At 40.7% G+C, this 23,931-nt stretch overlaps 1 protein-coding gene across 15 annotated transcripts in view; it reads left to right on the forward strand.

Annotated features, from left to right (window-relative positions):
* The first annotated feature begins 1,145 nt into the window (after positions 1–1,145).
* The window catches only part of EP400 (E1A binding protein p400), a 49,624-nt gene continuing 26,838 nt past the window's right edge, over positions 1,146–23,931 (forward strand). For 8 of the 15 annotated variants that reach the window (XM_055706322.1, XM_055706330.1, XM_055706345.1 and 5 more), the window contains exons 1-21: positions 1,146–1,271; positions 2,944–4,299; positions 6,480–6,590; positions 10,413–10,500; positions 10,941–11,048; positions 11,687–12,066; positions 12,309–12,611; positions 13,391–13,576; positions 15,171–15,311; positions 15,418–15,496; positions 15,779–15,831; positions 16,946–17,003; positions 17,673–17,762; positions 18,963–19,070; positions 19,822–20,015; positions 20,208–20,385; positions 20,942–21,078; positions 21,456–21,625; positions 22,096–22,270; positions 22,685–22,821; positions 23,459–23,645. In XM_055706322.1, coding sequence (XP_055562297.1) covers positions 1,245–1,271; positions 2,944–4,299; positions 6,480–6,590; positions 10,413–10,500; positions 10,941–11,048; positions 11,687–12,066; positions 12,309–12,611; positions 13,391–13,576; positions 15,171–15,311; positions 15,418–15,496; positions 15,779–15,831; positions 16,946–17,003; positions 17,673–17,762; positions 18,963–19,070; positions 19,822–20,015; positions 20,208–20,385; positions 20,942–21,078; positions 21,456–21,625; positions 22,096–22,270; positions 22,685–22,821; positions 23,459–23,645 — 4,266 coding nt within the window. In that variant the 5' untranslated portion in view covers positions 1,146–1,244. The remainder of the gene's footprint in view (positions 1,272–2,943; positions 4,300–6,479; positions 6,591–10,412; positions 10,501–10,940; positions 11,049–11,686; positions 12,067–12,308; positions 12,612–13,390; positions 13,577–15,170; positions 15,312–15,417; positions 15,497–15,778; positions 15,832–16,945; positions 17,004–17,672; positions 17,763–18,962; positions 19,071–19,821; positions 20,016–20,207; positions 20,386–20,941; positions 21,079–21,455; positions 21,626–22,095; positions 22,271–22,684; positions 22,822–23,458; positions 23,646–23,931) is intronic. The other 7 variants (XM_055706384.1, XM_055706390.1, XM_055706378.1 and 4 more) reach the window with 5 other exon arrangements.

Genomic DNA, 23,931 nt, shown 5'->3' on the forward strand with positions numbered 1-23,931 from the left:
AAAAACTACAGTCTTGTTGTTCAAGGATACAAGAACACTATTCAGAGAATAATTACAGACAAGCTCTTTCCTAAAGATACAGGATCTTGGGCTTCATCCCAGAGTAGATTTTATGATGCTGGAAACACATTCCATATATAGGCTGGAACAATTGTAGTTTTATGGTACTAATAAATACATTGAGAAAGTAGAAGTCTATCTCCGTCATTGGAAGAATTTTTTAGGACTTCATACCCTCTTTTGTGATCACTTCAGAACACCTGTCAATGTTAAAAATACCATGTATCTTATGATTCCAGGCTTGGGGACGTGCGCTGCCCTGCTGTATCCGTGTTACAGTGAGGGTCCATGGTGCCCGCTGCTCCAGCACGGTGGGAGCCCACAGCCCCCCACCGGATTTTCCCAAGTGGAAGCATTTTGACAGCATCAGTAGTAGCCATCACTCTGACAGCTGTGCAGGTGCTTTTGGTGACTCTGCTCAGATCAGATAACCTTTTACTTTTTTATTTTCAGTTCATATTTTGGTATTGAAAATAAACTATCAAATCTCTATTAAATAGCACTGCTTACTGTTATTAAGTTTATTAAGTAAAAATGATGGGAGTAGTCTTTCAGGAAGTTTTTTACGCTTCAGAAAATAGTATCTCCCCAGATGCTGTATTATTTAAGTGCAATTAATTTTAATTACACAGACTTTTAAACACCGCCCTCTTTGTATACTCTCACTTATTTTCAGTTCCATCTCAGCTTTATCGCTGTACTTTGAGCTAGTAACTGATATTCACCAAAGATTTCAGATCTATTAAGAAGAGCCGGGAGCCGCGTGCTGATGCTCAGGCCTGTGCCGGTGCCCGTGGCGGCGGGAGGCGCGAGGAACGCGGCCGTCGGTGCGGTCTCCTGCAGGGCTGAGCCCAGGGGCTGAGGCTGCGCTTCGGTGCCGCCGAGCGCGGCGCTGAGTCGGTGTGTGCCCAACCCCGCCGCTGCGGCCCGGGGGCACTTTCCTCCGCGGGCTGCGGGCCGAGGCCCGGCGCTGCCCCCGCCGCCCCCCCGCCCGCGCCTGACCCGCCGCGCTCCCTGCCCCGACAGGCGGCCCGGGGCGCGCATGCGCGGGGGCGGCGCAGGCGCAGCGCGGCGGGGCGGCGCAGGCGCGGAGCGCGGCGCAGGAGGCGCGGTTTGTCTCCTGCCGGCGCTGGTAGCGGCTGCCGCTCCGGCCGCCCCCCGCCCCCGCTTCCAGTGAGGAGCGAATGGAAAGTCTGGCCCCGGCGCCCGCGGTAAGTGGGGCCCGCTGGGTTCGGGGGGCCGGGGCGGGGGCGGCCGGGCCCCGCTCCTCCCCGCTTCCCCCCCGCCCCAGGCCTCAGGCCCGAGGCCCGGCGGCACCGGTCCCGGCGGCGGGGGAACGGGCCTTCCCTGCGCGGCGCCCGGGGTGGGGGGTGCCTGGCCGGGCCGGCCGCGTCCCGCCGGGGGGGGTCTCGGGGCGCGGGTCTCGCCGTGGGGCGCCTGCCGCCAGCTCGGGGCGCGGGGCCGGCGCGGCGGCGGAGTTGAGCGGTCGCACACAAAAGGCGATCCCGGCCGGGCGGGCAGGCGGAGGCCGGCGGCGTGCTGCTGCGCTTCCTTACCCGCGCGTCCTGCGGTAACTGCTTCCACTCGGGCCGCAAACGTTAGCGAGTGCGGGTAATTAAAATAATAAGGCCTCGTTACCGGCGGTGGTTGGTATCATTTGAATCTTAATGATTTGGTGCCAGCGCTGTGGAAGAGGCCACAGTCCCGCGGGGCGCTGGCGTTGTTATCCCTTCGGGAAGCGGTGCCGGCCGGGACCGGGCTGCCCCTGCACTGCCCGGCGCTGGGCTGCAGCCCCCCGGCAGCACGTGTGCAGCGCGGCCGGGGGGCGCCTGCGGCCGCGGGGCCTGCGCGGGCTGCGCTGTGGCGCTGGGGGGGGCGGGGGGGCTGTGGCCGGCGGGGGCTGTGGCCCGGCGGTGCCGTGTGGCCCACCCGCCGCTAGCGGCACAGGCGAGCGGCACCGTGCTGGAGGGATGCTTTGACCGAAATACCGAAAATGAAACTGCTTTTTTCAAAATAGGAGAGAGATTTTTTTGGGAGAAACCCCCGCCAGGTTCTATTTTTCTTTTGCTGCTGCTATGTGACACCCAGCACTGAATCTACCTGTCAGTGCACGTCAGGGGAATTTTTGTTTCTTTATGACTGAAATACAAGAGCAGGATGTTTTTTGATTTTTGGATAGCTTGGCTCGGTAAAGAAGCCAAGAGAAGCAGGTTTGGATTAATCGTCACCCCTTTAAGGGGTTAGCGTTCTGAAGTAAAGAGAAGGTAGAGTGAGGTGTCAGGTACAGTATTTCCTCAAACATCTAGATGTTTCAGAGTGAGATTTTTTTATTATGCTTTTCTCCCTCATTAGCTGGAACGATAAAGTTGAATAGTCGCCATCCACTTTTACCGTGGGTTTAGTTGCTGTTGAGGAAACATACTGTACTTTTTAAGCAACTGTTGTGTTTTTGAGAACATTCTGTTAAGTATTAAAAGCACTGAAACACTGGTCATAACTAACGCAAAAAAGAGTAGATAGTTTTGACAGCAGAGACTGATGATGTGTGAAGTTCCATGGAAAAGGAAGAAAGTTTTGTGTGTGGTGGTATTTTTTTCTCAATTGTTTGAAGCCATCTGAACTAGCTCAGAGGAACGTAATTTGTAAAACTATTCAACAGCACTTTGTTAGCTAGAGAAATGTATGAGGGATTTCAGTGAGCTTTTATGGTGCTGAGGGTTTTGGATGATTTGGCTGAGGATGTAGAAGCATTTTAAGTAGCTGCAAAGACGGGAGAACTGAGTTCTTACTGTAAGGTTGTCTTTTGAATAGTAACTAAATAGTTTTAGTTACAGAAATATTTGTACCTTCCCTGAATTTCTGTTTTTGTGTATTTCTTTAGAGTATACTATAAAAAAAAACCCTACAACAGTGAGAATGCACCATGGTAACGGTCCTCAGAATGCCCAGCGCCAGCTCCAGAGGTCCAGGTCCTTCACAGGCAGTGAGGGAGAAGAGCAACAGGCAAATTTACCCCAGTCCCCTGCAGCTTCTTTTGCACCTTCTGCAAGTCCGTCTGCACCCCAGTCCCCCAGTTACCAAATACAACAGTTTATAATGAGTCGAAGTCCAGTAGCTGGGCAGAATGTGAACATCACTCTGCAAAATGTTGGACCAGTGGCTTCAGGAAACCAGCAGATAACTCTTACCCCACTGCCAATTCCAAACCCAACGTCACCCAGTTTTCAGTTCAGTCCCCAGCAGAGGCGCTTTGAGCATGGATCCCCATCGTATATTCAAGTTACTTCACCGCTGCCTCAACAAGTTCAGTCTCAAAGCCCTACGCAGCCTAACCCTGTGCCGGTGCAGACGCTGCCCAGTGTTCGGGCGGGCACTCCGGGCCCCGGCTTGGGTATGTGCAGCCAGAGCCCTACTAGAGGGTTTGTGGATGCTAGTGTGCTTGTGAGACAAATCAGCTTGAGTCCTTCGAACGGTGGACACTTTGTGTATCAGGAAGGACCAGGAATTGCACAAATTGCTCAAGGAGCTGCCACACAAGTACAGCTTCCATCTTCTGGGACACCTGCCACGGTAAGAGAACGCAGGCTTTCACAGCCGCATTCGCAGTCTGGTGGCACCATCCATCATCTCGGTCCTCAAAGCCCAGTAGCTAGCGGAGCCAATATGCAATCTTTGACTAGCCCGGGCCATATTACGACGACCAGCCTGCCGCCCCAAATCAGCAATATTATCCAAGGGCAGCTTATGCAACAGCAGCAGCAAGTGCTTCAAGGACAGCAGCTGGGTAGACCCATTGGATATGACAGGACTTCTGGTGGATTGATAGCAGGAGTTGGAGGGCCTAGTGCATTTGGAATGACATCACCACCTCCTCCCACAAGTCCTTCACGGGCCACTGTACCGCAGGGGCTATCGAGTCTTCCTCTTACTCCTACAGTTAGTACAGCAGTGAAAAAACAACCCAAAAAACTGGAGGAGATTCCTCCTGCCAACCAAGAGACTGCTCAAATGAGAAAACAATGTTTGGATCATCACCACAAGCAAATGGAAATTCTTAAGGAAACTTTTAAGGAATGTTTGATCGAACTGTTTTTCCTGCAACATCTTCAAGGGAATATGATGGACTTTTTAGCTTTTAAGAAGAAACATTGTGTTCCACTGCAAGCATACCTGAGGCAAAATGACTTGGATCTGGAGGAGGAAGAGGAGGAAGAACAATCTGAAGTCATCAATGATGAGGTAAGAAATCTGTTGGTTAATGTTTTGGAATAAAATTGTAGATGAAGTTGTGGCACCTGGATTGTTAAGTATTAGAGAATGTGATAGTACCTGAAAAATCATTTTTACTTGATGAAGTATGGCAATTTTTCTTTAAATAGTTGGCCTAAGAGAGCGTGGTTCTGCTAAGTGGGGTGATTCGACAGGTTGGTTTGAGTGTGCAGTTAGATGTTTGTATTTGAAAGAAAAGAATAGAGAGGTGAAGGGAGCTTTCACTGACCTAGTTACAGTGTCAGCCAGCACACAAATAAAGATGGCATTGGTGTGGAAGCTGTTTTAAATGATTGGAATGAATATGGATAGGAATCGTAGATTAAATTTCACTTTCTAGACTTACACAAAACGGAAAAGAATGAGCAAGTCTTATAACAGGTTAACCTTTATTTGACTTGTGTGATTTCTGACCATAGGCGTTACTGAAGTTCAGTGTTGCTGTAGCCCGCAAAAACCCTGAATTGATCTTATTACTCGGAGGGAACATGTGAATCGTGATGTATATGGGTCCGTGGTAATGAGTTAGGTTACTTAGGCTGTCTTAGAGCTCTGTGTATGTCTTGCTGTCTAAATGGTTAACCAAATAGCACTTTACAGACTGGACATTAACCAGTTAACTCTGTTATTTATGCAAGGGTTTAAAATTGCTAACTAACTTGAATTCACTGTTTATTAATGGCAAAGGACTTGAAATAAGCTTGCTGCAGACAGATGCCATACAACTTTTCCTGCACGTTTGTACCTATTTGTTAGCTCTTGACCAGTGCCTGCCTTGCGCAGAGCCTGCTGCAAGCTTGCCCGGCAAGTGCTTGCAACAGGGTAGATACAACTGATGCCACTGCATTGCTTGGCACGCATATAAATGCCTTTTAAAATTTGTAAAAATACATACGGGTGTATAGTTGTCTGTTGGTAAAGAACCAAACCAAAGCTGTTATGTAAAGAAACTTGTATTGCTTTGAAATATCTGTTAGAAATGAGTGTCTTCAGTGAAAGCTGATGACTCTCTTAGGTGTGAATCATTAGTGATCATAACTTCAGTTGGAATTTGTGGAAAATTTGAACAGTACAACAGTTGAAGTTTAATTTCTCATTTCTCTGGGGCCTAAACATCTTGACTAGGAAAAATCTATTTCTGCTTGTGATAGTTATTGGTAATTTTGAAGGAATAATTTCTTTTTGTATATGTAAAAATAAAAGATAGCCTGTTACTGTAATTTATTGTCAGTGGATATTCAATTTATATATTTTTTCATCTGATTTGTGTTTTGTCAAATTGTTTAGGTGTTCTTGTTGGGTTGCGTGTTTGTCAGCTGCAATACCAGGTATTTTTAAAGACAGTATGCGCATTGTGAGAGATCTTGAGCAAGTGTAAATTGTATAGGTTCGTTGAAGTCAGTGGTGCTACTACAATTTACATCAGTTGAGGTTCTACCCCTTGGTTTTTCGGGTTTCTAGTTTGCTGTACTTCACTTATTTCTTGTGATGGATCGTCTTTTGCTTGTCTGTTTTAACTGCTGGAGAATTTTGTGAAGTGCATTAACAAAAGTCTTTTAAGTGTTTTCAAATGATGAATCCTTTTGAAAGATTAAGACATCTTTTGAGTATGTTCTTTCTTTGTATTTTTTTGTCTTCTCTTTTATTTCCCCCTCCCCCCTCTTTATCACTTTCTGCTAAAGCAATGCACTTCATCCCTTGCCTGGAAAGGTTGATCGCTTTGGGAATTCAAGGGGAGAGCGAATGGTGGCTGTGCTCATTGCTTAAATGAATGTTGGAGCTCTCTTAAGTTCAAACTGTCTGTCATGCTAATTTGTTGTCCGTTAAGAGCAGCAATCATTAAATGTAAAACACACTTTTATGTTAACTGATCTAAGAAAAGATTTCCAGTGAGGAGAAGTCACTCACTATAAATAGTCAAGGCTGTACTCTGTTCTGCTATTAGAAGTGAGACAGAACTCTTCAAAACCAGCCTGTGCTCAAAGCAAGCTGCACTGATGGTGGTTTAGTTATAATCCCCTCTTCAGTGAGGTACCATCAGTACAAATAAGTGTGTTGAACAGTTAAAAAAAAAAAAAAAAAAGAGGAAAAACTTTTTAAAAGAAAATGATTCTCCCTTCTTTTTTTTTTCCCCAAAATATTTCTCTCAGGTAAAGGTTGTGACAGGAAAGGATGGGCAGACTGGTACTCCTGTCGCTATAGCAACCCAGCTTCCTCCAAATGTTTCTGCTGCTTTTTCATCCCAGCAGCAACCATTTCAGGTACTTTTCAATGGTTCTAAAATGTAGTTTCATCCCAGATTTTTTTTCTTCATTCAGATTTGATATTTCCTAGGTGAATTAGAATTTTCCCAAGAGCCCATCCCTTATCATCTAAATAAAACAAAACAAAACCTTGCAGTCTTTGAATGCATCAGTATTAATGAAGCCTTGAGGAAGTTAAATCTTTGTCTCCAGGTTGCTGGCTTATTTCATTAACTTTCAGCTTGAATGTTTTCACTTTGGTTTGTTTGTCTTTTGTTTCCCTAATACATTTGGTTCATTTGTGCATTCTGCATAGTGATAATATGGATTCTTTTGTCTATGGCATTGTAATTGTGGATTTCTTCTAAATTTCTTTTCTTTTTTTCCTCATCTGTTAAAGGTTTTGAGTATGGCTACAGAAGGTTTTGGATTTGCCTTCCCTGAAAAGTTTTAAACAATGATAACCCTCTGACAATTTTTTTTTAGTAACCGCTTTCCATTAGCTCTACCATAAATGTTGGGAAGAAGAAACTGAAGTGCTTATTTTTATGATTACAGTTCTTTTTTACAGTTTTTGTTTGTTTGCATGAGGGAATACTGAACAAAGTAAAGAAATAAATGTGATAATCAGTTAAAATTTTTGTGGATCAGTGACGATGCAGCTTTTACATTCAGGCTAGCGTGGGTTTTATGTAGCAGCCTTGAACTCTGTATTACCCATTGCTTGTATACCCTGGGAAGTAATATACCCTAATTCCTCTGTAACTGAAGTGTTTACTTTTTAGCTCGATTATATATGCTTTGCCATTGTTACAGGGTGAATTACTCTGCTGTACCATGGAAGCCGTATAGTCTGCGCTGCCTTTGTCTTGGGTTTTGGAAAAGGGGGAGTTAAATGAAATGGCTTGTATTCCTGCATATTACAAATAGGATGTTCACTGTGGTATTTTACAGATGAGTTGCATAGTAAAGGGACTTGCCCTGAGAGCTCTTCCTTATGGTCAACACTGACATGTGTTGGAAGTCTCCTTAGGAAGTCAGGCTTTATCTAAGCTGTTTAAAATATGTAATATCAGGTTATTTATTATAGCAATTGGGGTTATCAAGCTATAGCTGCAGCAGTGATGAAGTACTTTTGAAAGTGTGATACTGTTTCAGACCTGTTTTAGAGAAACTAGCAGGTACATGCTAAAATGTACAAAACTGTCTGTGTAATTTGGTAATTACTTTTAGCACAAACTGTTAACAGAAAGGAGCATCTCTTTCCATCAGCCTTTCTCTTTGTAACTGTTTCTAGAGAAATAATATGTCCTGATCAGCAACATCATTCAAATTTGCGTGTCTAAGTGCAGCACTCAGAATGATTATTGTGGGCTCACTGCATAATCGTGACCTCTGGAGAACTGCATTATTTTAATTAAGTTAGGACAGTTTTAGTCTAATATTAGTGCTATGTGACTTTAATTTATAAAGACATAAAGTCTTTGCTCTTCGAAGTGTCTGGCCTAAATGACATGGTGACAGTGCAGACTGCTGGGAGACATACGCTTAAGAAAACATCAGTTGAAAATCCTAAAGTAGAGATGCAGCCTGAAACGGTGACTATGCTGTCATCCAGAGTAAGAGTGCAGGTGAAAGAAATGGCGTTTGGAGAATGTTCTTTCTTAAACTGATGTCCAAGAAAGCATTTGATGCAAACGGGACATAAGCTGTATTTGTTAATTCAGTAGCATTGTACAGAAGAAGGTTTTGTGTGTGATTTTGAAAATTCTATAAATGCCTAAGTGTATGATGCTCTGCCAGATGCTGGCTGTTGGGCTTGAAATACGCTGCCTATCTGCCTAGTGAGAAGAAAAACATTTGAAAACTTAATTCATACTGAGTGTGAGATGGCAGTGAACCATGACATTAGGGATGAAACCCCTTGAAACCAAAATTCACATCTCGACGGTATAGCTATATCTCTAGAGTGACCACAAATGCCCTCACAGCAGCCAAGAGATTAAATGTTACTAATTTGTAGCCATTGGTAAAATCTGAGTGGCCTGAAGTATATTCAGCACAAAAAGGAGTGTTTGAAACCCAGTCATTTTAGGTGATGTTGGCTGTGATTAATAGTGTTCAAATAAGCATTGAAGATGCAGGGTTGTGACTGCTACAGTTCATTTCAACATAGACCTGTATTTACTTCCTTAGGCTTAATTTACCTTGGTAGAATTTCTGTTAAAAGTCTGAGAAGAAAAAGACTTGTGAATAAACTACAAGATTCTTTTGGGAAATTGCTGTTTTTGCTATGTTGTCATAATAAATTTTCACAACATTTGCAAACCCTTACAGTGCATTGATATGGCAAAGGCTGTCACCATCAGAAAATTACACTTTGAGAACTTGAGTACTAAATTGGTTCATTTTCTAGGACATAGAGGCTGCCATATGTAAAGTCTGTGTTTGTATATTCTGATAGAATCACTTCAGACCTTTTTTGGGATAGCCCTTATTTTTCTCATGTTAAGTTTCATAGTAGAATATTGGGTATAGCATGGCTAAATTTTAAGGAGAACTAAAAAATACAACTTGGAAACTCCCTGAAGGGTATTGAGCTTGCACAGACACTGATGGACATGAGTAAGTGCTAGCCCATAGTGCTGAGGGCCCAAAGGGCATGGAAATCATCATATACCCACACTTGTTTGCTTCAATAATCCTGTACGTGAGTTTGCCATCGGAGTTTGATGCTGAAAGGATTATCTAGGATATATTTTCTGCCATTATTGCCAATATTAAATGTAGTAATTCTAAAATAAAGTTTTAACGCACTGTGTAATATTACTGATGCTAAACTGTTAACTTGCTGAACCAAACCCCAGTAATTTCTTTCACATCTCAGTATCAGTAGTGCTCTTCCAGGCTTGTTAATTCATAGTTGTGTGATGTGTATCCTCAGACAAAATGTCTAGTAATTTCTGATGAGCTCTGATGTCACATTAGCCTGATGGCAATACTGTTTCTCCGCATTGAGTTTCTTCATGATGCTCATTTTTCCAGCTGTGCAAACAAGTACAAGCCGAGCATCTGGAAAACTGGAATTGGCTGAGTTTCTTTTATTCCATCTTCTGACTCTTAGCAGTTTTTCCTGAAATATTTCAAGGCTAAGTCTCATGGAGCTCTGTCCTGAGAGTGGTGGTGGTGGAGACTCAAGTAAACTTAAGCTGTCTTCAGGATGAAAGTTAATTAGTGTGTAACTTATGTTTCATATGGAGTGAAAAGGATTAGCTTTCACAAATGTATTGACTCTCATTTCTTACTTTTGTGTCTTGTTAGTTATGACACAGTTTGTGCGTAAATTGTTTCCTCATCTAATTTCCCTTCTAATTAATCCTGTAATGAAGTCACAATGTTTAGTTTTTGTCATGTCAGCTTTTTATTGCAGCAATATACTATATGAATATGTCATTTTGACTTCATTGCAGCATTACGCAAATGATGAAGGGTAATACACTTATGAAAATTTCCATTTATTTTGAAAAAAAAAGTTTGGCAACTTTAATTTTTACATATCTCATTTTCATGGGTTTGGTACCACTTTTTAAAAAATGTAGATGTGTATTATGTATAACCAACTTTATCAGTTTAGTTACTGTTTTAAAAGTTAAACTCAATGAAGAGCATCTGTGCTTTACAGACATCTAAAACTTTATGGTAGATACTGAATGACACTTGTTTTCTTCATTGTGAAGGATTTGTTCTGAGCTGGCCTCTTTAGATCTGTTTGTAAATTATATCTTGGTGTTAGACTATCTGCAGATTGAATTTTTGTGATTTGTTTTCTTTTTCCAATAGCAAACGCATACAGGGACTCCAGTAACGGGGACTGTGAGCACCATAGAAATTGAAGCTTTTAAGAGACAGCAGGCACTTGCACCATCAGGTATGTTTCGCAGACAGAATTTCACTTTGGTTCTTTTTTTTTTTTGTTTTTTATTTTTTCCTCCCCAACAGCAGTGAATGGAGCCCACTGTTCTATAACTCTTGAAATACAGCTTTGCCTCACCTTGGGAATTGTCAGATCCTTGCGACTATCTATTGTGAATGGTGCTATGTGACGGGTACGCTCCACTCACAATATGTAGGACTGGATTTGGCAGGCATGGAGACATTGTTAGGTTGATTGTTCTGGCTAAGAAGGTTGGAGATGGCCAACTTGAAGTTACAGGGACTCTGCCCTTGGAGCATGTTCTTCATAAATGCTACACATGTGTAGTAGTCGTAGCTTTCTGAGCTGATGTTGGAATCATGTGTAGTAGTTTTCTTTGTAAAATTGAACCCATTCCATTATACCATGCCATAAATGGAATTTGAATATCACAGATTCGTCTAAGAGACCACGAATTGAAGTGGGCCGTCATGGGATGGTTTTTCAGCACCCGGGTGTGGCTTCAGGAGTTCCTCTTCAACAGCTAATGCCAACAGCACAAGGTACTGTGTCACCACATGCCAATTGCACATTAATTTAACAAGGAGATGTTAGTGATGGGACTAGAAACTTGGGCTTCCAGCTTTCTAAGATCCTAGCCCCACCACACACTTCTCCATGTAAATTAATACTTGGTATGCAATGCCTGGTTTGTTTAAGGAGCTGAGTGACGGGCTCCAAAGGTGCATGTGGGCATGGAAATACGTCACAGGTGCTGATGCAAAATGGCTAATCTGAGAATTCTGGAACTGAGCCAATGCTTTATGAAAAGGAAGCCTCCTAATTTGCAACATCATGACAAATTTTTATTCATTAGTCGTGCCAAGCTTTAGAATATGTGTTAGAGTGAATGTGTTAAGAACTAAATATCGTGTAGAAGAAACTCAGAAGACACGTAACGACATGGTTTTTTATAGTTGCTGTGCTCCAAATTTTAGTTGCAGTTCTGTGCATGAAATACTTTGTTGTTTATTGTAATGGTGATTTATTTTGTGATTGTGATGTGGTGTTTTCAAGTGATGGTGTCTTGTGGCAAAGTAAGTAAGAAATTAGTCTATTTGCAGTTGATCTCCTCTTGATATCAGTAAAGAGCACTGAATGTTTTAATTTCATCTGTGCTGTGTTTGCTCTTGCTTTATAGGTGGAATGCCTCCCACTCCTCAAACCGTACAGCTGACTGGGCAGAAACAGAGTCAACAACAATATGACCCATCTAAAGGCCCTCCTGTGCAGAACGCAGCGAGTCTGCATACACCTCCGCCACAGCTGCCTGGGAGACTGCAACCTGCAAATGTCCCCATGACGTCTCTCCCAGCTGCACTGCAGCTTTCGCAGCAGCAGCCACAGATAGTGGAATCTCCAGCTCAGCCTCAGATTCAGGTGAAGATCCAGCCTCAAAGTGTACCCCTGACTTCTGCTCCACTTCCAGCACCGCTTCAACAGCAGGTGCCACCAGCAATCCATGTGCAAGGACAGACGTCAAACCAAGCATCACAGCCACAGGCTACAATACAGCAACAGGTATGTGTACTTTATTAAGGTGAAAATATTTGTTTCAGTGCCCAGTAAAATCTAAGAATACTATCTTTCTGAAAATACATGAAAAATGTTCTTTTTTTTAATTCCACTGGACACTTAAATCCTTTCCTTATAAAAATGCAGATGTACAATTTTTATTAAGTCTGCATTATGTTCTGCTGTAGTGTAGACGAAGACAGCACTGAATTCTAGACTCGTTGCTAACGAATGTGTTTCTTGGGCAGACTGTAACTCTGACACGACCATCTGCAGATCCTGCTCAGCCTTCTCAGCGTCTTACGGCAAATACGCTACCACCTACCTCATCTGTTGCGCCAGCAACTATCTCAGGCACAACACCACCTTCTGCATATCCAGTACAAACAAACAGGACCTCTCCAGCAACTAACAAGTCCCTGTCTCCTATTGCATCAAAACCCCCAGGCTTAGCTGTAGCGGCAGCACCTAAAACACAAAGTCCAGCTCAGAATGCTGCAGTGTTACCACAGGACAATTCTCAAGACAAGCTTGCTGAGCAAGTAAAGCTGGTAAGATTATTTTGTTTTGTTTTGTTTTCCCCAGAACTTAAGAATAGTTAATACACAGGTAACAGTTAATATGTGCGATGTGTTTGAGTTGTGAAATTGGGCGCGCTTTTTTTTTTTTTTTTTTTGTGTGTTTGTGTGGGGTGTGTTCGGTGGGTTTTTTTAGTCTGCTTTACATACTGAGATTTGCTTTTGTGGGCATTCAGGGGAGTTGAAGAAGACTTCCTGGTCTTCATACTGTTCTTGTGTTCGTTCTGTTGATTCTATCTGTTCATTCGAGGTGACTGCAACGTTATTTTTTATGGCTAACTGGAGGTGTTTTGCTTATTTAACAGAAACATCGTAAAGAACTAGTTTTTTCCCAATAAAATTAAGCAGTATTATTAATGAAGATGTATTTATGTTCCGTGGATAAATACATCTGCAATTTTAATTTATAAAAAAAAAAAAAGGATCATTTGATTACAGTTTGCATATGTCTTGTAACTTGTTTTTTGTGGTGCTCAGTGAACCTTTTTTGTCCTGTTACTTAACAAAGTATGTCTTGTAATACAGATGGAAGTACTAGGATTCTCTTTATGTATAAGTTTAATTTAGTCCAGTAATTTTTTCATTAATGCAGTGTTCAGGTTTGATACTTGTTATGCATGTGTCATGGTGTTACACCTTTTGTTTGCTATCATTTATTTTTATGAAGTGTGAGCAATTATTATTTTTCTGTTTAGCTACTATTTTATGTGCATTCCGCAGCTTTCTTGTAACTGTACATACTTATTTTTAAGGAAAATCAAATACATCAGCGAATAGCAGAACTGAGAAAGGAAGGTTTATGGTCCCTGAGGCGACTGCCTAAACTCCAGGAGGCTCCAAGATCAAAATCTCACTGGGATTATTTGCTGGAAGAAATGCAGTGGATGGCAACTGATTTTGCCCAAGAGAGAAAGTGGAAGATGGCAACTGCTAAGAAGGTATTTGGAAAAGATTTTTTGAACTCAGAGCAATCAGTCTTGGTATCACTCAGCTTGGTAGCAAAGCTATTTAAACAATCTTTTTCCACAGATAGAAGTGATGGGTATATAAGGCACTGATTTTTAACTTAAATGAGAAGTCATGCTGTCAGCTTTGAATATTGTAGTATTTGAAATGAACTAGGTAATTGTATGAATTGTGGATGCAAATAACAGTTTTGACTTTTGTGGATTTTATTCCTCTGGAAATCAAATAGCTTGTTTAGGGGACCCAGTCAATATGTTGACTGTGTCATATTTAAAAAGTATAGCTGTCATGCCTGTCTCACAGATCAGTTATTCCCTCTCAATGGAGAGTAAATACAGAATTTTGTAAAAAAACTTCCATTGGATGTGATCATCTGTCTAATTCTTCTTTCTTAATCTCGGCAAAAGATGGAGAAACCTGGAGTTCTAAGGACAGCAGTGGAAACACGGTAGAGAACTCTTTCCATAGGGGAGGAGAGCAGAACAGTGGGAATAATTAAGGCAGTGATGGAATGAAAAATGGGGTGGTATGAGATGAAATATTTAAAATCTGTTTGTTTATAATAAGCAAGAGTTTTCTATGGGTTCCAGCAATGTTGCATCTTCCTTTGATACATTTGTGACCAGTTTGGGATAATGAAGAGAGCACCTGCAGGTCATTAGTTTAAGTTGCCATGTTGTATTCTATTGTATATTCTGAAATGATGGAAACTCAGAACTCTATTCCTTATAAGCAAAGCACTGAAATAGGTGTACCATTTTGTAAAACGAAGATCTGTGTTTTGAATATAATTTACATCTGGATTTGAAGCACTTACTCCATTTGTGGCCAATGGTAGGTTTTTAAGAGTAGGAGAAACAGGAAGGGCAGATGTGAAATGATCCTTCCTCCGGCAGTACACTCCAAACTTCTGAGCTAACGATTGCAATCAAGTCAGTCTTTAACAGCCATTGACTGATCTTTCACTCATGTATGTACGCTTTTGGAACTATTTTACCTTTGGTCTCTGACATTTTGTGGTGTGATTTCTATGACTTCATATGTACTGTCTGAAAAAAGTTTTCTTTTGTGTGTTTGCTTCTAATTTTAGTAGATTTTTTTCCCTAATTTTTGTATTGTGAGAGACTAGTGAATTAAGAGTTTCCTACTTGATTGCTTAGTTACGTTTTTTGTATTTTCTTTTTTTCCTTTGAGTTTCATGTCTGTTTTACTGGCATGATAAGAAATAGAAATATTGGAGGTAAGTGCTATGTGTGTAAACCAGGGGTCCTCAAACTTTTTAACCAGGGGGCCGGTGCACGGATGAAGTGGCAGGAAGTCATCTGTGGCTGCTTGGTTTCCCCCCCCCCCCAACCCCCAGTGGGGGGGGCCGGGGGGGTTCTGCAAATACCGGGGGCCAGATTGATGACCCTGGGGGGCCGTATCCAGCCCACGGGCCGTAGTTTGAGGACCCCTGTTGTAAACCTAAGGTCAACATCTGGCTGCTGATAACCACTATGATCTTAAGATATGCAATGATGTGTATTTTGAGGTAACTGAATTTGGTATTCTCTCGTGGTATTTTAGATGGTAAGAACTGTGGCTCGTTATCATGAAGAAAAGAAACTTAATGAAGAGCGAGCTAAAAGGGAAGAACAAAACAAATTAAGGCGAATTGCTGCATCAATTGCTAGAGAAATAGAATACTTCTGGTCTAACATTGAACAGGTAAAAAGCTGAATTACTAATATTTGTGCAAGTCATACTGTTTTTCTCATCTTCAGAATTTATTTATAAAATGTAAGTGCTTTATTAGACTTGATTTACATTTCAGGTTGTTGAAATCAAACTGCAAATAGAATTTCAAGAGAAAAGGAAAAAAGCTTTGAATTTAAAGAGAATTTCAAGGAAAGGTAATTATATTCAATTTCATAGGAAATCCAGTATGAATTCTGATGCTGTTGTTTTACATAACTTCACTGAGTGAAGTTTAATCTTGTTGGTGATAGAATTGCGAGATGCTAATAATAGGTTGTAAACAGACCTGAACTATGAGTTACAGGGTGGTTTTTTTGGTTTTCTGCTAGATTTTGTTAATATTCCTGTGGTTTATGTTGAATGCATTTAAAACTTCACGTAAGAAACATAAAGTTGCTAAGTGACTAATGCATACATCAAGTATAATAATTTTCCAGGTAAGGATACAAAACCTGCAGAAGACCTTTTATTGGAAAAAGAAAGTGAAATGGTAGGTCCTCCTGTTTCTTAAAAAACTCATAAAATTATTTTAAATATGACTACCTGCGTGAAAAAGTTTTGATAAATGAGAAATATTTTCCTTACGTATACAATGGTGATAAGCAGATATCTGTCTAGTTACTGTCAATTTACCATATAGTCATAAGCACAAATACCATTTTTTCTGGTTACAAAGCACAACTTTTAATGGGGAAGGGGATTGCAGTTGATACGTGTTTTTTAAAGGAAGAATTCATGCTTACTTAGTGGGTTTGAATCACTTATTCTAAGATTGCAAGACCAAAAAAATGTACAAATTAATTGCCAGACTTTGTTTTGGGCAAGAGTTTGGTCTACTGTAACCAGGGGTAAACTCTGTGGGGCTTGAAAACATGTTTTCAGCTGTTCAACAGTGATTTATCTTGTGAGAGATGTAGGTGTATATCACAGAATCGATCAAACTGAATGAACTATCTTTTGCCCTAGACGAAATGTGTGCTAGGACATCCTTGGCTACATCTAAGCAACTGGAAAAAAATGGGCGAGGGATTGTTCTTGAGACCCTGAGCCATCTGGCATGTCACAGCTGATGCACATGTGCCGAAATGCTGCCCTTTCACCAGGCAGAACGCCTGCATCTGAATTTCCTGTTAGAGCCAAGCTTCAGCGTGTCTCACCAGGCAGACTGCAGCCTAGCGCTGTCTGCGAGTGTTAACTTGCACAGGCTAAACCATGCTGCCGAGTATGCTGGACAGCTGAGAGTGAACACTGCCATATCCCTTTTTTATTGACTAGGGAACATTTAGTCCTTGATTGCAACCTGGGTAAAAAGCTTTGTACCTCAGTAGTGTTTTTAAGGGAAGGAGTGCTATGGCTCTGTGCCACAGCTGGACCTGAGTGATCCCAACCACAAACACCTGAAGTGGCTGCTTGCACGCTGCCTGCAGTGCAGAAGCAGAGTATCTTTTTTTCCATGACCAGGAAAATGCTAATAGGTGTTAAATTTCTGTTAGCAAATGCTGTTGTAATTGCAAGGCACTTTTTACTTTCTTTAAAAAAATAATCGAAACCCCTCCCTAACTTTTTTTTCTATGATTTTAAATATTTTAATTATTTAATGCTAGGGTTGTTCATCAACTGGAAGGAAAAGAAAGGCAAGCACATCTTTGACTGATGAGGAAGGTAAGTCACTTCAAAACTGTGCATCTATAGCATAGTACATAAGTTGTATATTGAAACCCTGAAACCACAGGCTTTCAGTCTGTTACTGTATGGATGCAGTGCTTTTCACAAACCAAATACCAACCTTCATCCATTTCTTAGAGAGATTAGGTACTCAATTAGACAGTAAATTTTCCTTAACAGAGCTTCAGTGTAAATTTGGAAATACAATTTTCCCTGAAAAAACACTGGCATCATTGTTGGTGGATTTAAATTCTTTCTGTCCTCATTCTTTCATTCCTCAAACCTTACTAGTGGTCTTAAACTTCTTTTGAGGATTTCAAACTGAATAACCCATCTACTTTAGTTCCTTTCTTGTGATCACATCTGTTGTGCTTCTGACAAAGGAAGTCCCCTGTTTGAAGCTACAGAATAACCTGTCTCTGGTGGCAGTTGCCAACTAACACTTAACAGTTCAAGACTGCCTTCTGTCCTGAGGCAGAAGTCCTTCTCTCCTTTTCACTTTATCTTTTATATTCTAACTGTAGTTTTTCCATACACATCTCATTCTTTTTGAACGCTGCTAACTGAAAATATTTTGTGCTGGTATGCTTCAGAAGTATATAATTACAGATGTCCTGAATTATTGTGTGATTTGAGTGCCAAGATTAGCATTTGTTTTTATTTTAGTTGAAGATGAAGAAGAAACAATTGAAGAACAAGAAGCTAAAGAAGGAAACATAAACCATCAAACTGAATTATCTAATCTAGCCAAAGAAGGTAGGTGTGTATTCTTCTTCGTGGTGGGCTCTGAAACAACAGGTGGAAACACACAGCAGTTACTGTGGTTGTAAATAGGGTTATAGACAAGAAACTGGATGCATTCAGACATTCATTCATGTGTAATCCCTAATTTTTCTGTTTGTTTATGGGATGATGATGTGCATCTGTACTTCATAAAGTGGTCTGCATACTTAACTAGTGACCACACAGGGTGGCTTTTTCTACTGAAGCACTGCATTTCTTTAAAACCTCATACCGAAAGACTCTGAACCTAAGCTCTAGGAGTGCATGATAAACAGTTAAGAACAGAAGTGTATCAGATTGGACATGGGCATTTTATCATCAGCTGTCTGGAGTATCTCACAAGTGTTTGTGACCCACCTGATAGGTCTGAATGGGCCCTGAAGTGATCATCTTGGGTGGTGGTGGTGTGTAAATACTTGAAGGGACAACGCTCTGGCTAGCAGCTTGCTTGCATTAGCTACATAACAATAACTGCTATGCTGAGATTGATGTACGCAAAGTGTCCCACAGGAATCACTTCACTTGTGGTAAAAACCTTGCTGATTTTGAGAGGCAAGTGTCCCATTAAGCCAAGACTTCCAGGCAATTAATATGCAGTTTCCAAATCTGCGTGTTTGGTCTGTTTGGCAGCTTAGCTGCTGCAGCCAGCTGGCCAGTTGGAGGGATTATAACTCTTGGCCAGTCAGCCAGGTTCCTAATGAGGATGTTTCCTGATGGACTGGCCACCGCCAGCATGCACATTCCTGCTTCAACAGATCAGACAAGGCATCATGGAGAAACTGTTTAGTGGGGTTGAGGTACAGCTCAGTTCTGAAACTTTGAAGTCTTGAATTGTTTTCCAGCTGGGAATTGTTTTCCGTTTGGCTGGGTTTGATGCCCCTACCTCCCCAACAAGTGGTTTACTGTGGGTTTGAAATATAGTAAAAATCGAGCTGGGTGAGCAGACTGCTTGATGTAATGCCAAGTGTTCTCTGTAGTCTCAAGGTTTATTATTTATTAAATTAATATTGCCATCATCCACCTAATAATTACCTCTTAATTAACTTCTGAAAGGTGAACTGGCTTTATACAGTTGTGAAGAATGTAATGAGATTAAAAACAATGGTATTTATTGATAGATTTATTGATAGAAGTTTTGATATTTTTAAACTTATATCCTTTAATGACCTTCAGCTGAATTGCCTCTGGAAGATTTGCTAAAGATGTATGAAGGTGCCTTTGCAGAAAATTTTTACTGGCCCCAGCCGAAGCCTGACAGTGAGGAGGATAGCAGTGAGGAAGGTAAATTACTTTTTGTTTAGAAGAAGTTGTGTTGACTTACAAGGAGAAGTTGATTGACTCTTCAGGTCTCTGTTAAAAGACATTTTATACTAAGGTAAAACAAATATTGAATGAATCACATTTAAAATGTGTTTTATTTTTTAAGTGAAGAAGAATGTGGTATACAAGAATGAATACAAAGTACAGTGGCTTTCTCACTAAGTGGAATGATCATGAGAAAAAATTAGATTTATTCCTGTTATTACTAAATATGTTTGTTTAATGGTCTGTGAAGTTGTTTTTTCCCCCCCATTTCTCAGTTTATGAAAAGAAGGTAGTGTTTGTCTGTCTTAAAAGTCAATGTGTGAGATTCTTAGGAACAAATAGCCATAGAAGAGCCTCTCTGCACTGAATTAAACAGCACACTTCATAGCTAGCTATTATTACACAGTTGCCATCTGTGCTGTACTAATGTGATGACAGAATTACATATTTGAAAATAGGTTTTGAGTAGTATGGGAGGACCTCCCTAGAAGTTCTGAAAAGATAATGGTCATGATAACCTAGCTAGTGTGAATGTCCAGAACATGTATGTGATCCTGAGCTTAAGCTATTGTCATTTTAGCTTGACTAGCCTGAAAACCATAGAACTGTTTTTAGAAAAGTTAGCTGCCGCCTTTTAGACCCCTGTCTGGATTCTAGGTATCACAGTTCCTTTGTGTAACTGCCACTTACATTTATTTTAAATGCCAGTGTAATTTTTCTCTCGTAGAAATGGAAGACCATATCTCTGATAGGGAAAGTCCTCAGAAAGAAGTGGTCCTGATAGACTCCCTTCTCAGCATTGACCAGTACAAGGGTATAGACAGGTCAAGTCCTCCAAAGAAGCATATGCGAGACATAGCAGAAGTTGCTGCCGCAGCAGAAATGCTGTTACCTAAAGGCAGCTCTAGGATAACAACAGCGGTAAGACTCCCTATTTTCTGCTACTGTGTGTGCTTACTTTTACATAAATAATGCTTTTTTCACAATTTCACAGATTTTAGCAACAGATTGCAATAAATGTTTTCTAGTTATTGAACTATAGAACGGTTATGCTTTATGACATGCTCCATGAAATTAACTCAGAAAAAAGGTATCAAATCATTCATATTACAGGTAAAATACAATACTCCATCGCTTCTATATGGGCCTCTCAGAGAGTATCAGAAGATTGGGCTGGACTGGCTGGCAAAGCTGTACAGGAAGAATCTAAACGGCATTCTGGCAGATGAGGCTGGGCTTGGAAAAACAGTACAAATTATCGCCTTTTTTGCCCACTTGGCTTGTAATGAAGGTAAATTCATTTGCCTAACATTTTTAGACAGGTACCGGTCCAGCATTATCTTTGTTAATTGTAGCCTAAGGTCACATGTTTTTCTCCTCAACATTTTTTTTTCTAGGTGACAAAACTTTTCTGAAGCGTAGTTTATTAGTATAAAAAAGCCTTACAAATTGTTTAGTGACCATATGGCCACAGATAGGTAAATTTGAGGAGTATATGCGAACAATTGGACAAGTATGTTTTGTATATCATCTCAGGTGTTAACAATAGTATTGTTGTACTGAGGATGGTTTAAGATTATAAGTAAGGCAAAGCTTGTTGTGGAGGTAGTATCTCTTATTCAAGCAGTTGATGTAATTGAGAGAAAAATAGGTAGTAGGTGCACAAAGGGTACTTGAGTTCTGAAAAATAATAAAGAATAGATTAGTCATTAAAATACTTGTTACTGGATTTCACTTCTAACGATGAATTTAGCGCACTGCACTTAAAAAGTCAGGGGAGAACATAAGCCACATGAATTGTCAGGATTCTCTTTCTGCTGTTAACTGCCGTGTTTCCCCTTCTGTAGGTAATTGGGGCCCTCACCTTGTTGTTGTACGGAGCTGTAACATACTGAAATGGGAGCTGGAATTGAAACGCTGGTGCCCGGGGTTGAAAATACTGCTCTACTTTGGCAGCCAAAGGGAACTTAGGGCAAAAAGACAGGTAATGACTGTATTTTGCAACTCTTACACTGTTGTATTTAGCATTTTAGATGGCAAGACCTTTAACTTACCTGTATGTTCCTTACACCCTGATGGGGTATTAGGGCTTTTTAATGCTACGAGTTGGTTTACAAAGAGATTCACACCTAATGATTCTAGATTTTCAAAGGTATTTTTGTAGCTCCTTGGTATTGAGCAATATGAGCACTATTTAACCTGCTTTCTGAATTGACTATAGTTTGAAGACCAAGTCCAAGACTGTTTTTTAGAATGCTTTTGTTCATAGCATCTTTCTGTCCTTAGTGAAGAAACAGCTGGTTGTAAGATACTTGAGAGTTCTGCCTTAGCTTTTCTGTCTCATCGTCTCCTTTTCTGTAGGAATGGGCAGAACCCAACAGCTTCAATGTGTGCATCACTTCCTACAAACAGCTGTTCAAAGGCCACCCAGCATTTATGAAAATGCGATGGAAATACTTGGTAGTAGATGAGATGCAACAAATAAAGAACATGACTGAGAAACACTGGGAGGCACTTTTCAGTCTCCGCAGGTATGGAGCAGAGAATTGTTTTCCTGCTGGCAGTGGGGTTTTGTCTTTTTGTGTCACACCGTTTTCTTCTTCACAGAAAACTCTTAAAAAACCTTGATTTGCTCTGCCCAAATTCCTGTGCAACATGCCTGTACAGAGGTGCCTTTAGCTGAAACAATCAGGATTCAGAGACATGTTCTGGATCTTTTTGCCACTGTCATAACACTGTAACTCTTCTTTGCTGGTACTCTGCTCCCAGACAGATCCCCTTGTATGTTCTGATACTCTGCAATGAGGAAGCTAGTTTGGTAGTATATTCAGAATTAAAAAGATAATTTTTCCTGGATTTAATTTTATTAGCATGACTTATTTCTTCTGTGTATCTGACAAACCTAAAACTACAGTAAATGGTGTTTGAATATTGGTGTCCTTTTCATAATGATACTAGCTAAATGCTGTATTGGTTAAAAATCTTCTCTTCTTATTGACAGCCAGCATCGTTTGCTTCTGATAGACACTCCTCTGCATAACACGCTGATGGAGTTGTGGACCATGGTACATTTTCTGATTCCGGGAATTTCCAGACCTTATTTAGATTTTCCAGTAAAAGCAGCTAATGAGGAGAACCAGGATTATTGCCATAAACTGGTCATCAGGTTACACAGAGTATGTTGTCTTTTTTTCTCATCTGTCCTACTACAGTAGTTAAGCTGTTTGGGGGGGTGGGGGGTGGGGAAGGGGAAGAAATGAAAAGATGTGGTTCAACTCAAAATTCCTGGCCTTCCTTAATACTTTATTCAGTTCAGACAGAAAGTCCTGCTGAAAGCAAGGATTTCTGCTACCAGAATAGTATGGGGATTTCTTTTAAAAAATGATACAAGGCTCAGATTTTGAAGCATAACATGCAGAAATTAAAGAACAAATTAATGCCTATACAACTGTGTGCATAGCAGTATGATTATATATGGCATATGAGGTTTATCACGTCAAATATGTTAAGTGTGAATAGGTTTAGCTTCCTCTTGTAAACTGCATCTTTGAAGTGAGAATTTTTTCCCCCTCAATTACGCAATGTTTCAGATGATTCAGCCATTTATTTTGCGAAGATCAAAGAGAGATGTTGAAAAGCAGCTAACAAAGAAATACGAACATGTGCTAAAGTGTCGTCTTTCTAGTCGACAAAAAGCTATGTATGAAGATGTCATATTACAACCAGGGTAAGGAGTTAAAACAGTAAATAAAAAATGCTGTTATCTTTGGTACTTAAGCGAGATGATAAATGATTGTCATGGTTGGAAGTGTTTTAGTGTTCTGTTGAATTTTTCCTTTATGACCAGTGAAAAGAGTATGATTACGTTGTAAACTAAAATTGCTGGCAAGTGATGATGTGGGCCTAATGAAAAACATACATTTACCTCTGGAAATTAAAAATCAAGTTGTAAGGGTCAGCTTTGCACCTATTTTGTTTTAAAATTTGTCTAATGAGTGGCTCTTCGTTTCTTAAAGTCCAGGGTGTTTCTTCTCACACCCACCCTTTTCCCTGTGCTGTGATATCGGGTGGTTATTGATAGATGCAGAGATGGAACAGAAAAGAAAGGAATCCAGTAGAGGATAGGGACCTGGTTAGGTCATATTTGACTGTAAGGTAGCACTGGTCCTTAAGTTTCATGTTTCCAAATTTACATTTGGTACAGTGTTACTTAAAATGCTCTAGAAAGACCCAGGTAAAATCAAAGCTTGTTTTAAGACTTTTGCAAGACATACTACATTGCATGTTCTCACCCTGCTTATTTAGGGACATCTCCATAAAAGCTGTACTTAAATCAATGTATTTCTGTATAAATTATTTGGTAGAACACAAGAAGCCCTCAAAAGTGGACACTTCATCAGTGTTCTGCATGTCCTGATGCAGCTGCAACGGATTTGTAATCACCCTGATCTGATAAACCCCCGGCTTTCAAGTACCTCTTACGTATCAGAAACACTGGAATACAGAACTGCATCTCTGGTACTGAGTGCCCTAGAAAGGGATATTTGGAAGGTGGGTAGAAAAGTCAACTTTTTTTTCCTCTCTTACTGCCCTTGTAGAATGTCAGTACTTAATATTGTTTTCTTATACACATTGTAAGTGTACCTGGAGTTTATAAATAGAAGGAATTCACTATTCCATAACTGTGCCTACCAGGTGCGTACTTGCTGCATCTCTTTTTTTGTAATAGTAGTTTGAGCTTTTCAAGTGGCTTGTAATCAGTAATTTTTCGTTAACTACTTGGTCAAAGAGAAACGAGCTTTGATTTCATTGTACTTCTGTTTGCAGGAGTCTTGCA

The sequence above is a fragment of the Falco cherrug genome, chromosome 1 (genome assembly GCF_023634085.1).
Source record: "Falco cherrug isolate bFalChe1 chromosome 1, bFalChe1.pri, whole genome shotgun sequence".
Classification (NCBI taxonomy): Eukaryota; Metazoa; Chordata; class Aves; order Falconiformes; family Falconidae; genus Falco; species Falco cherrug.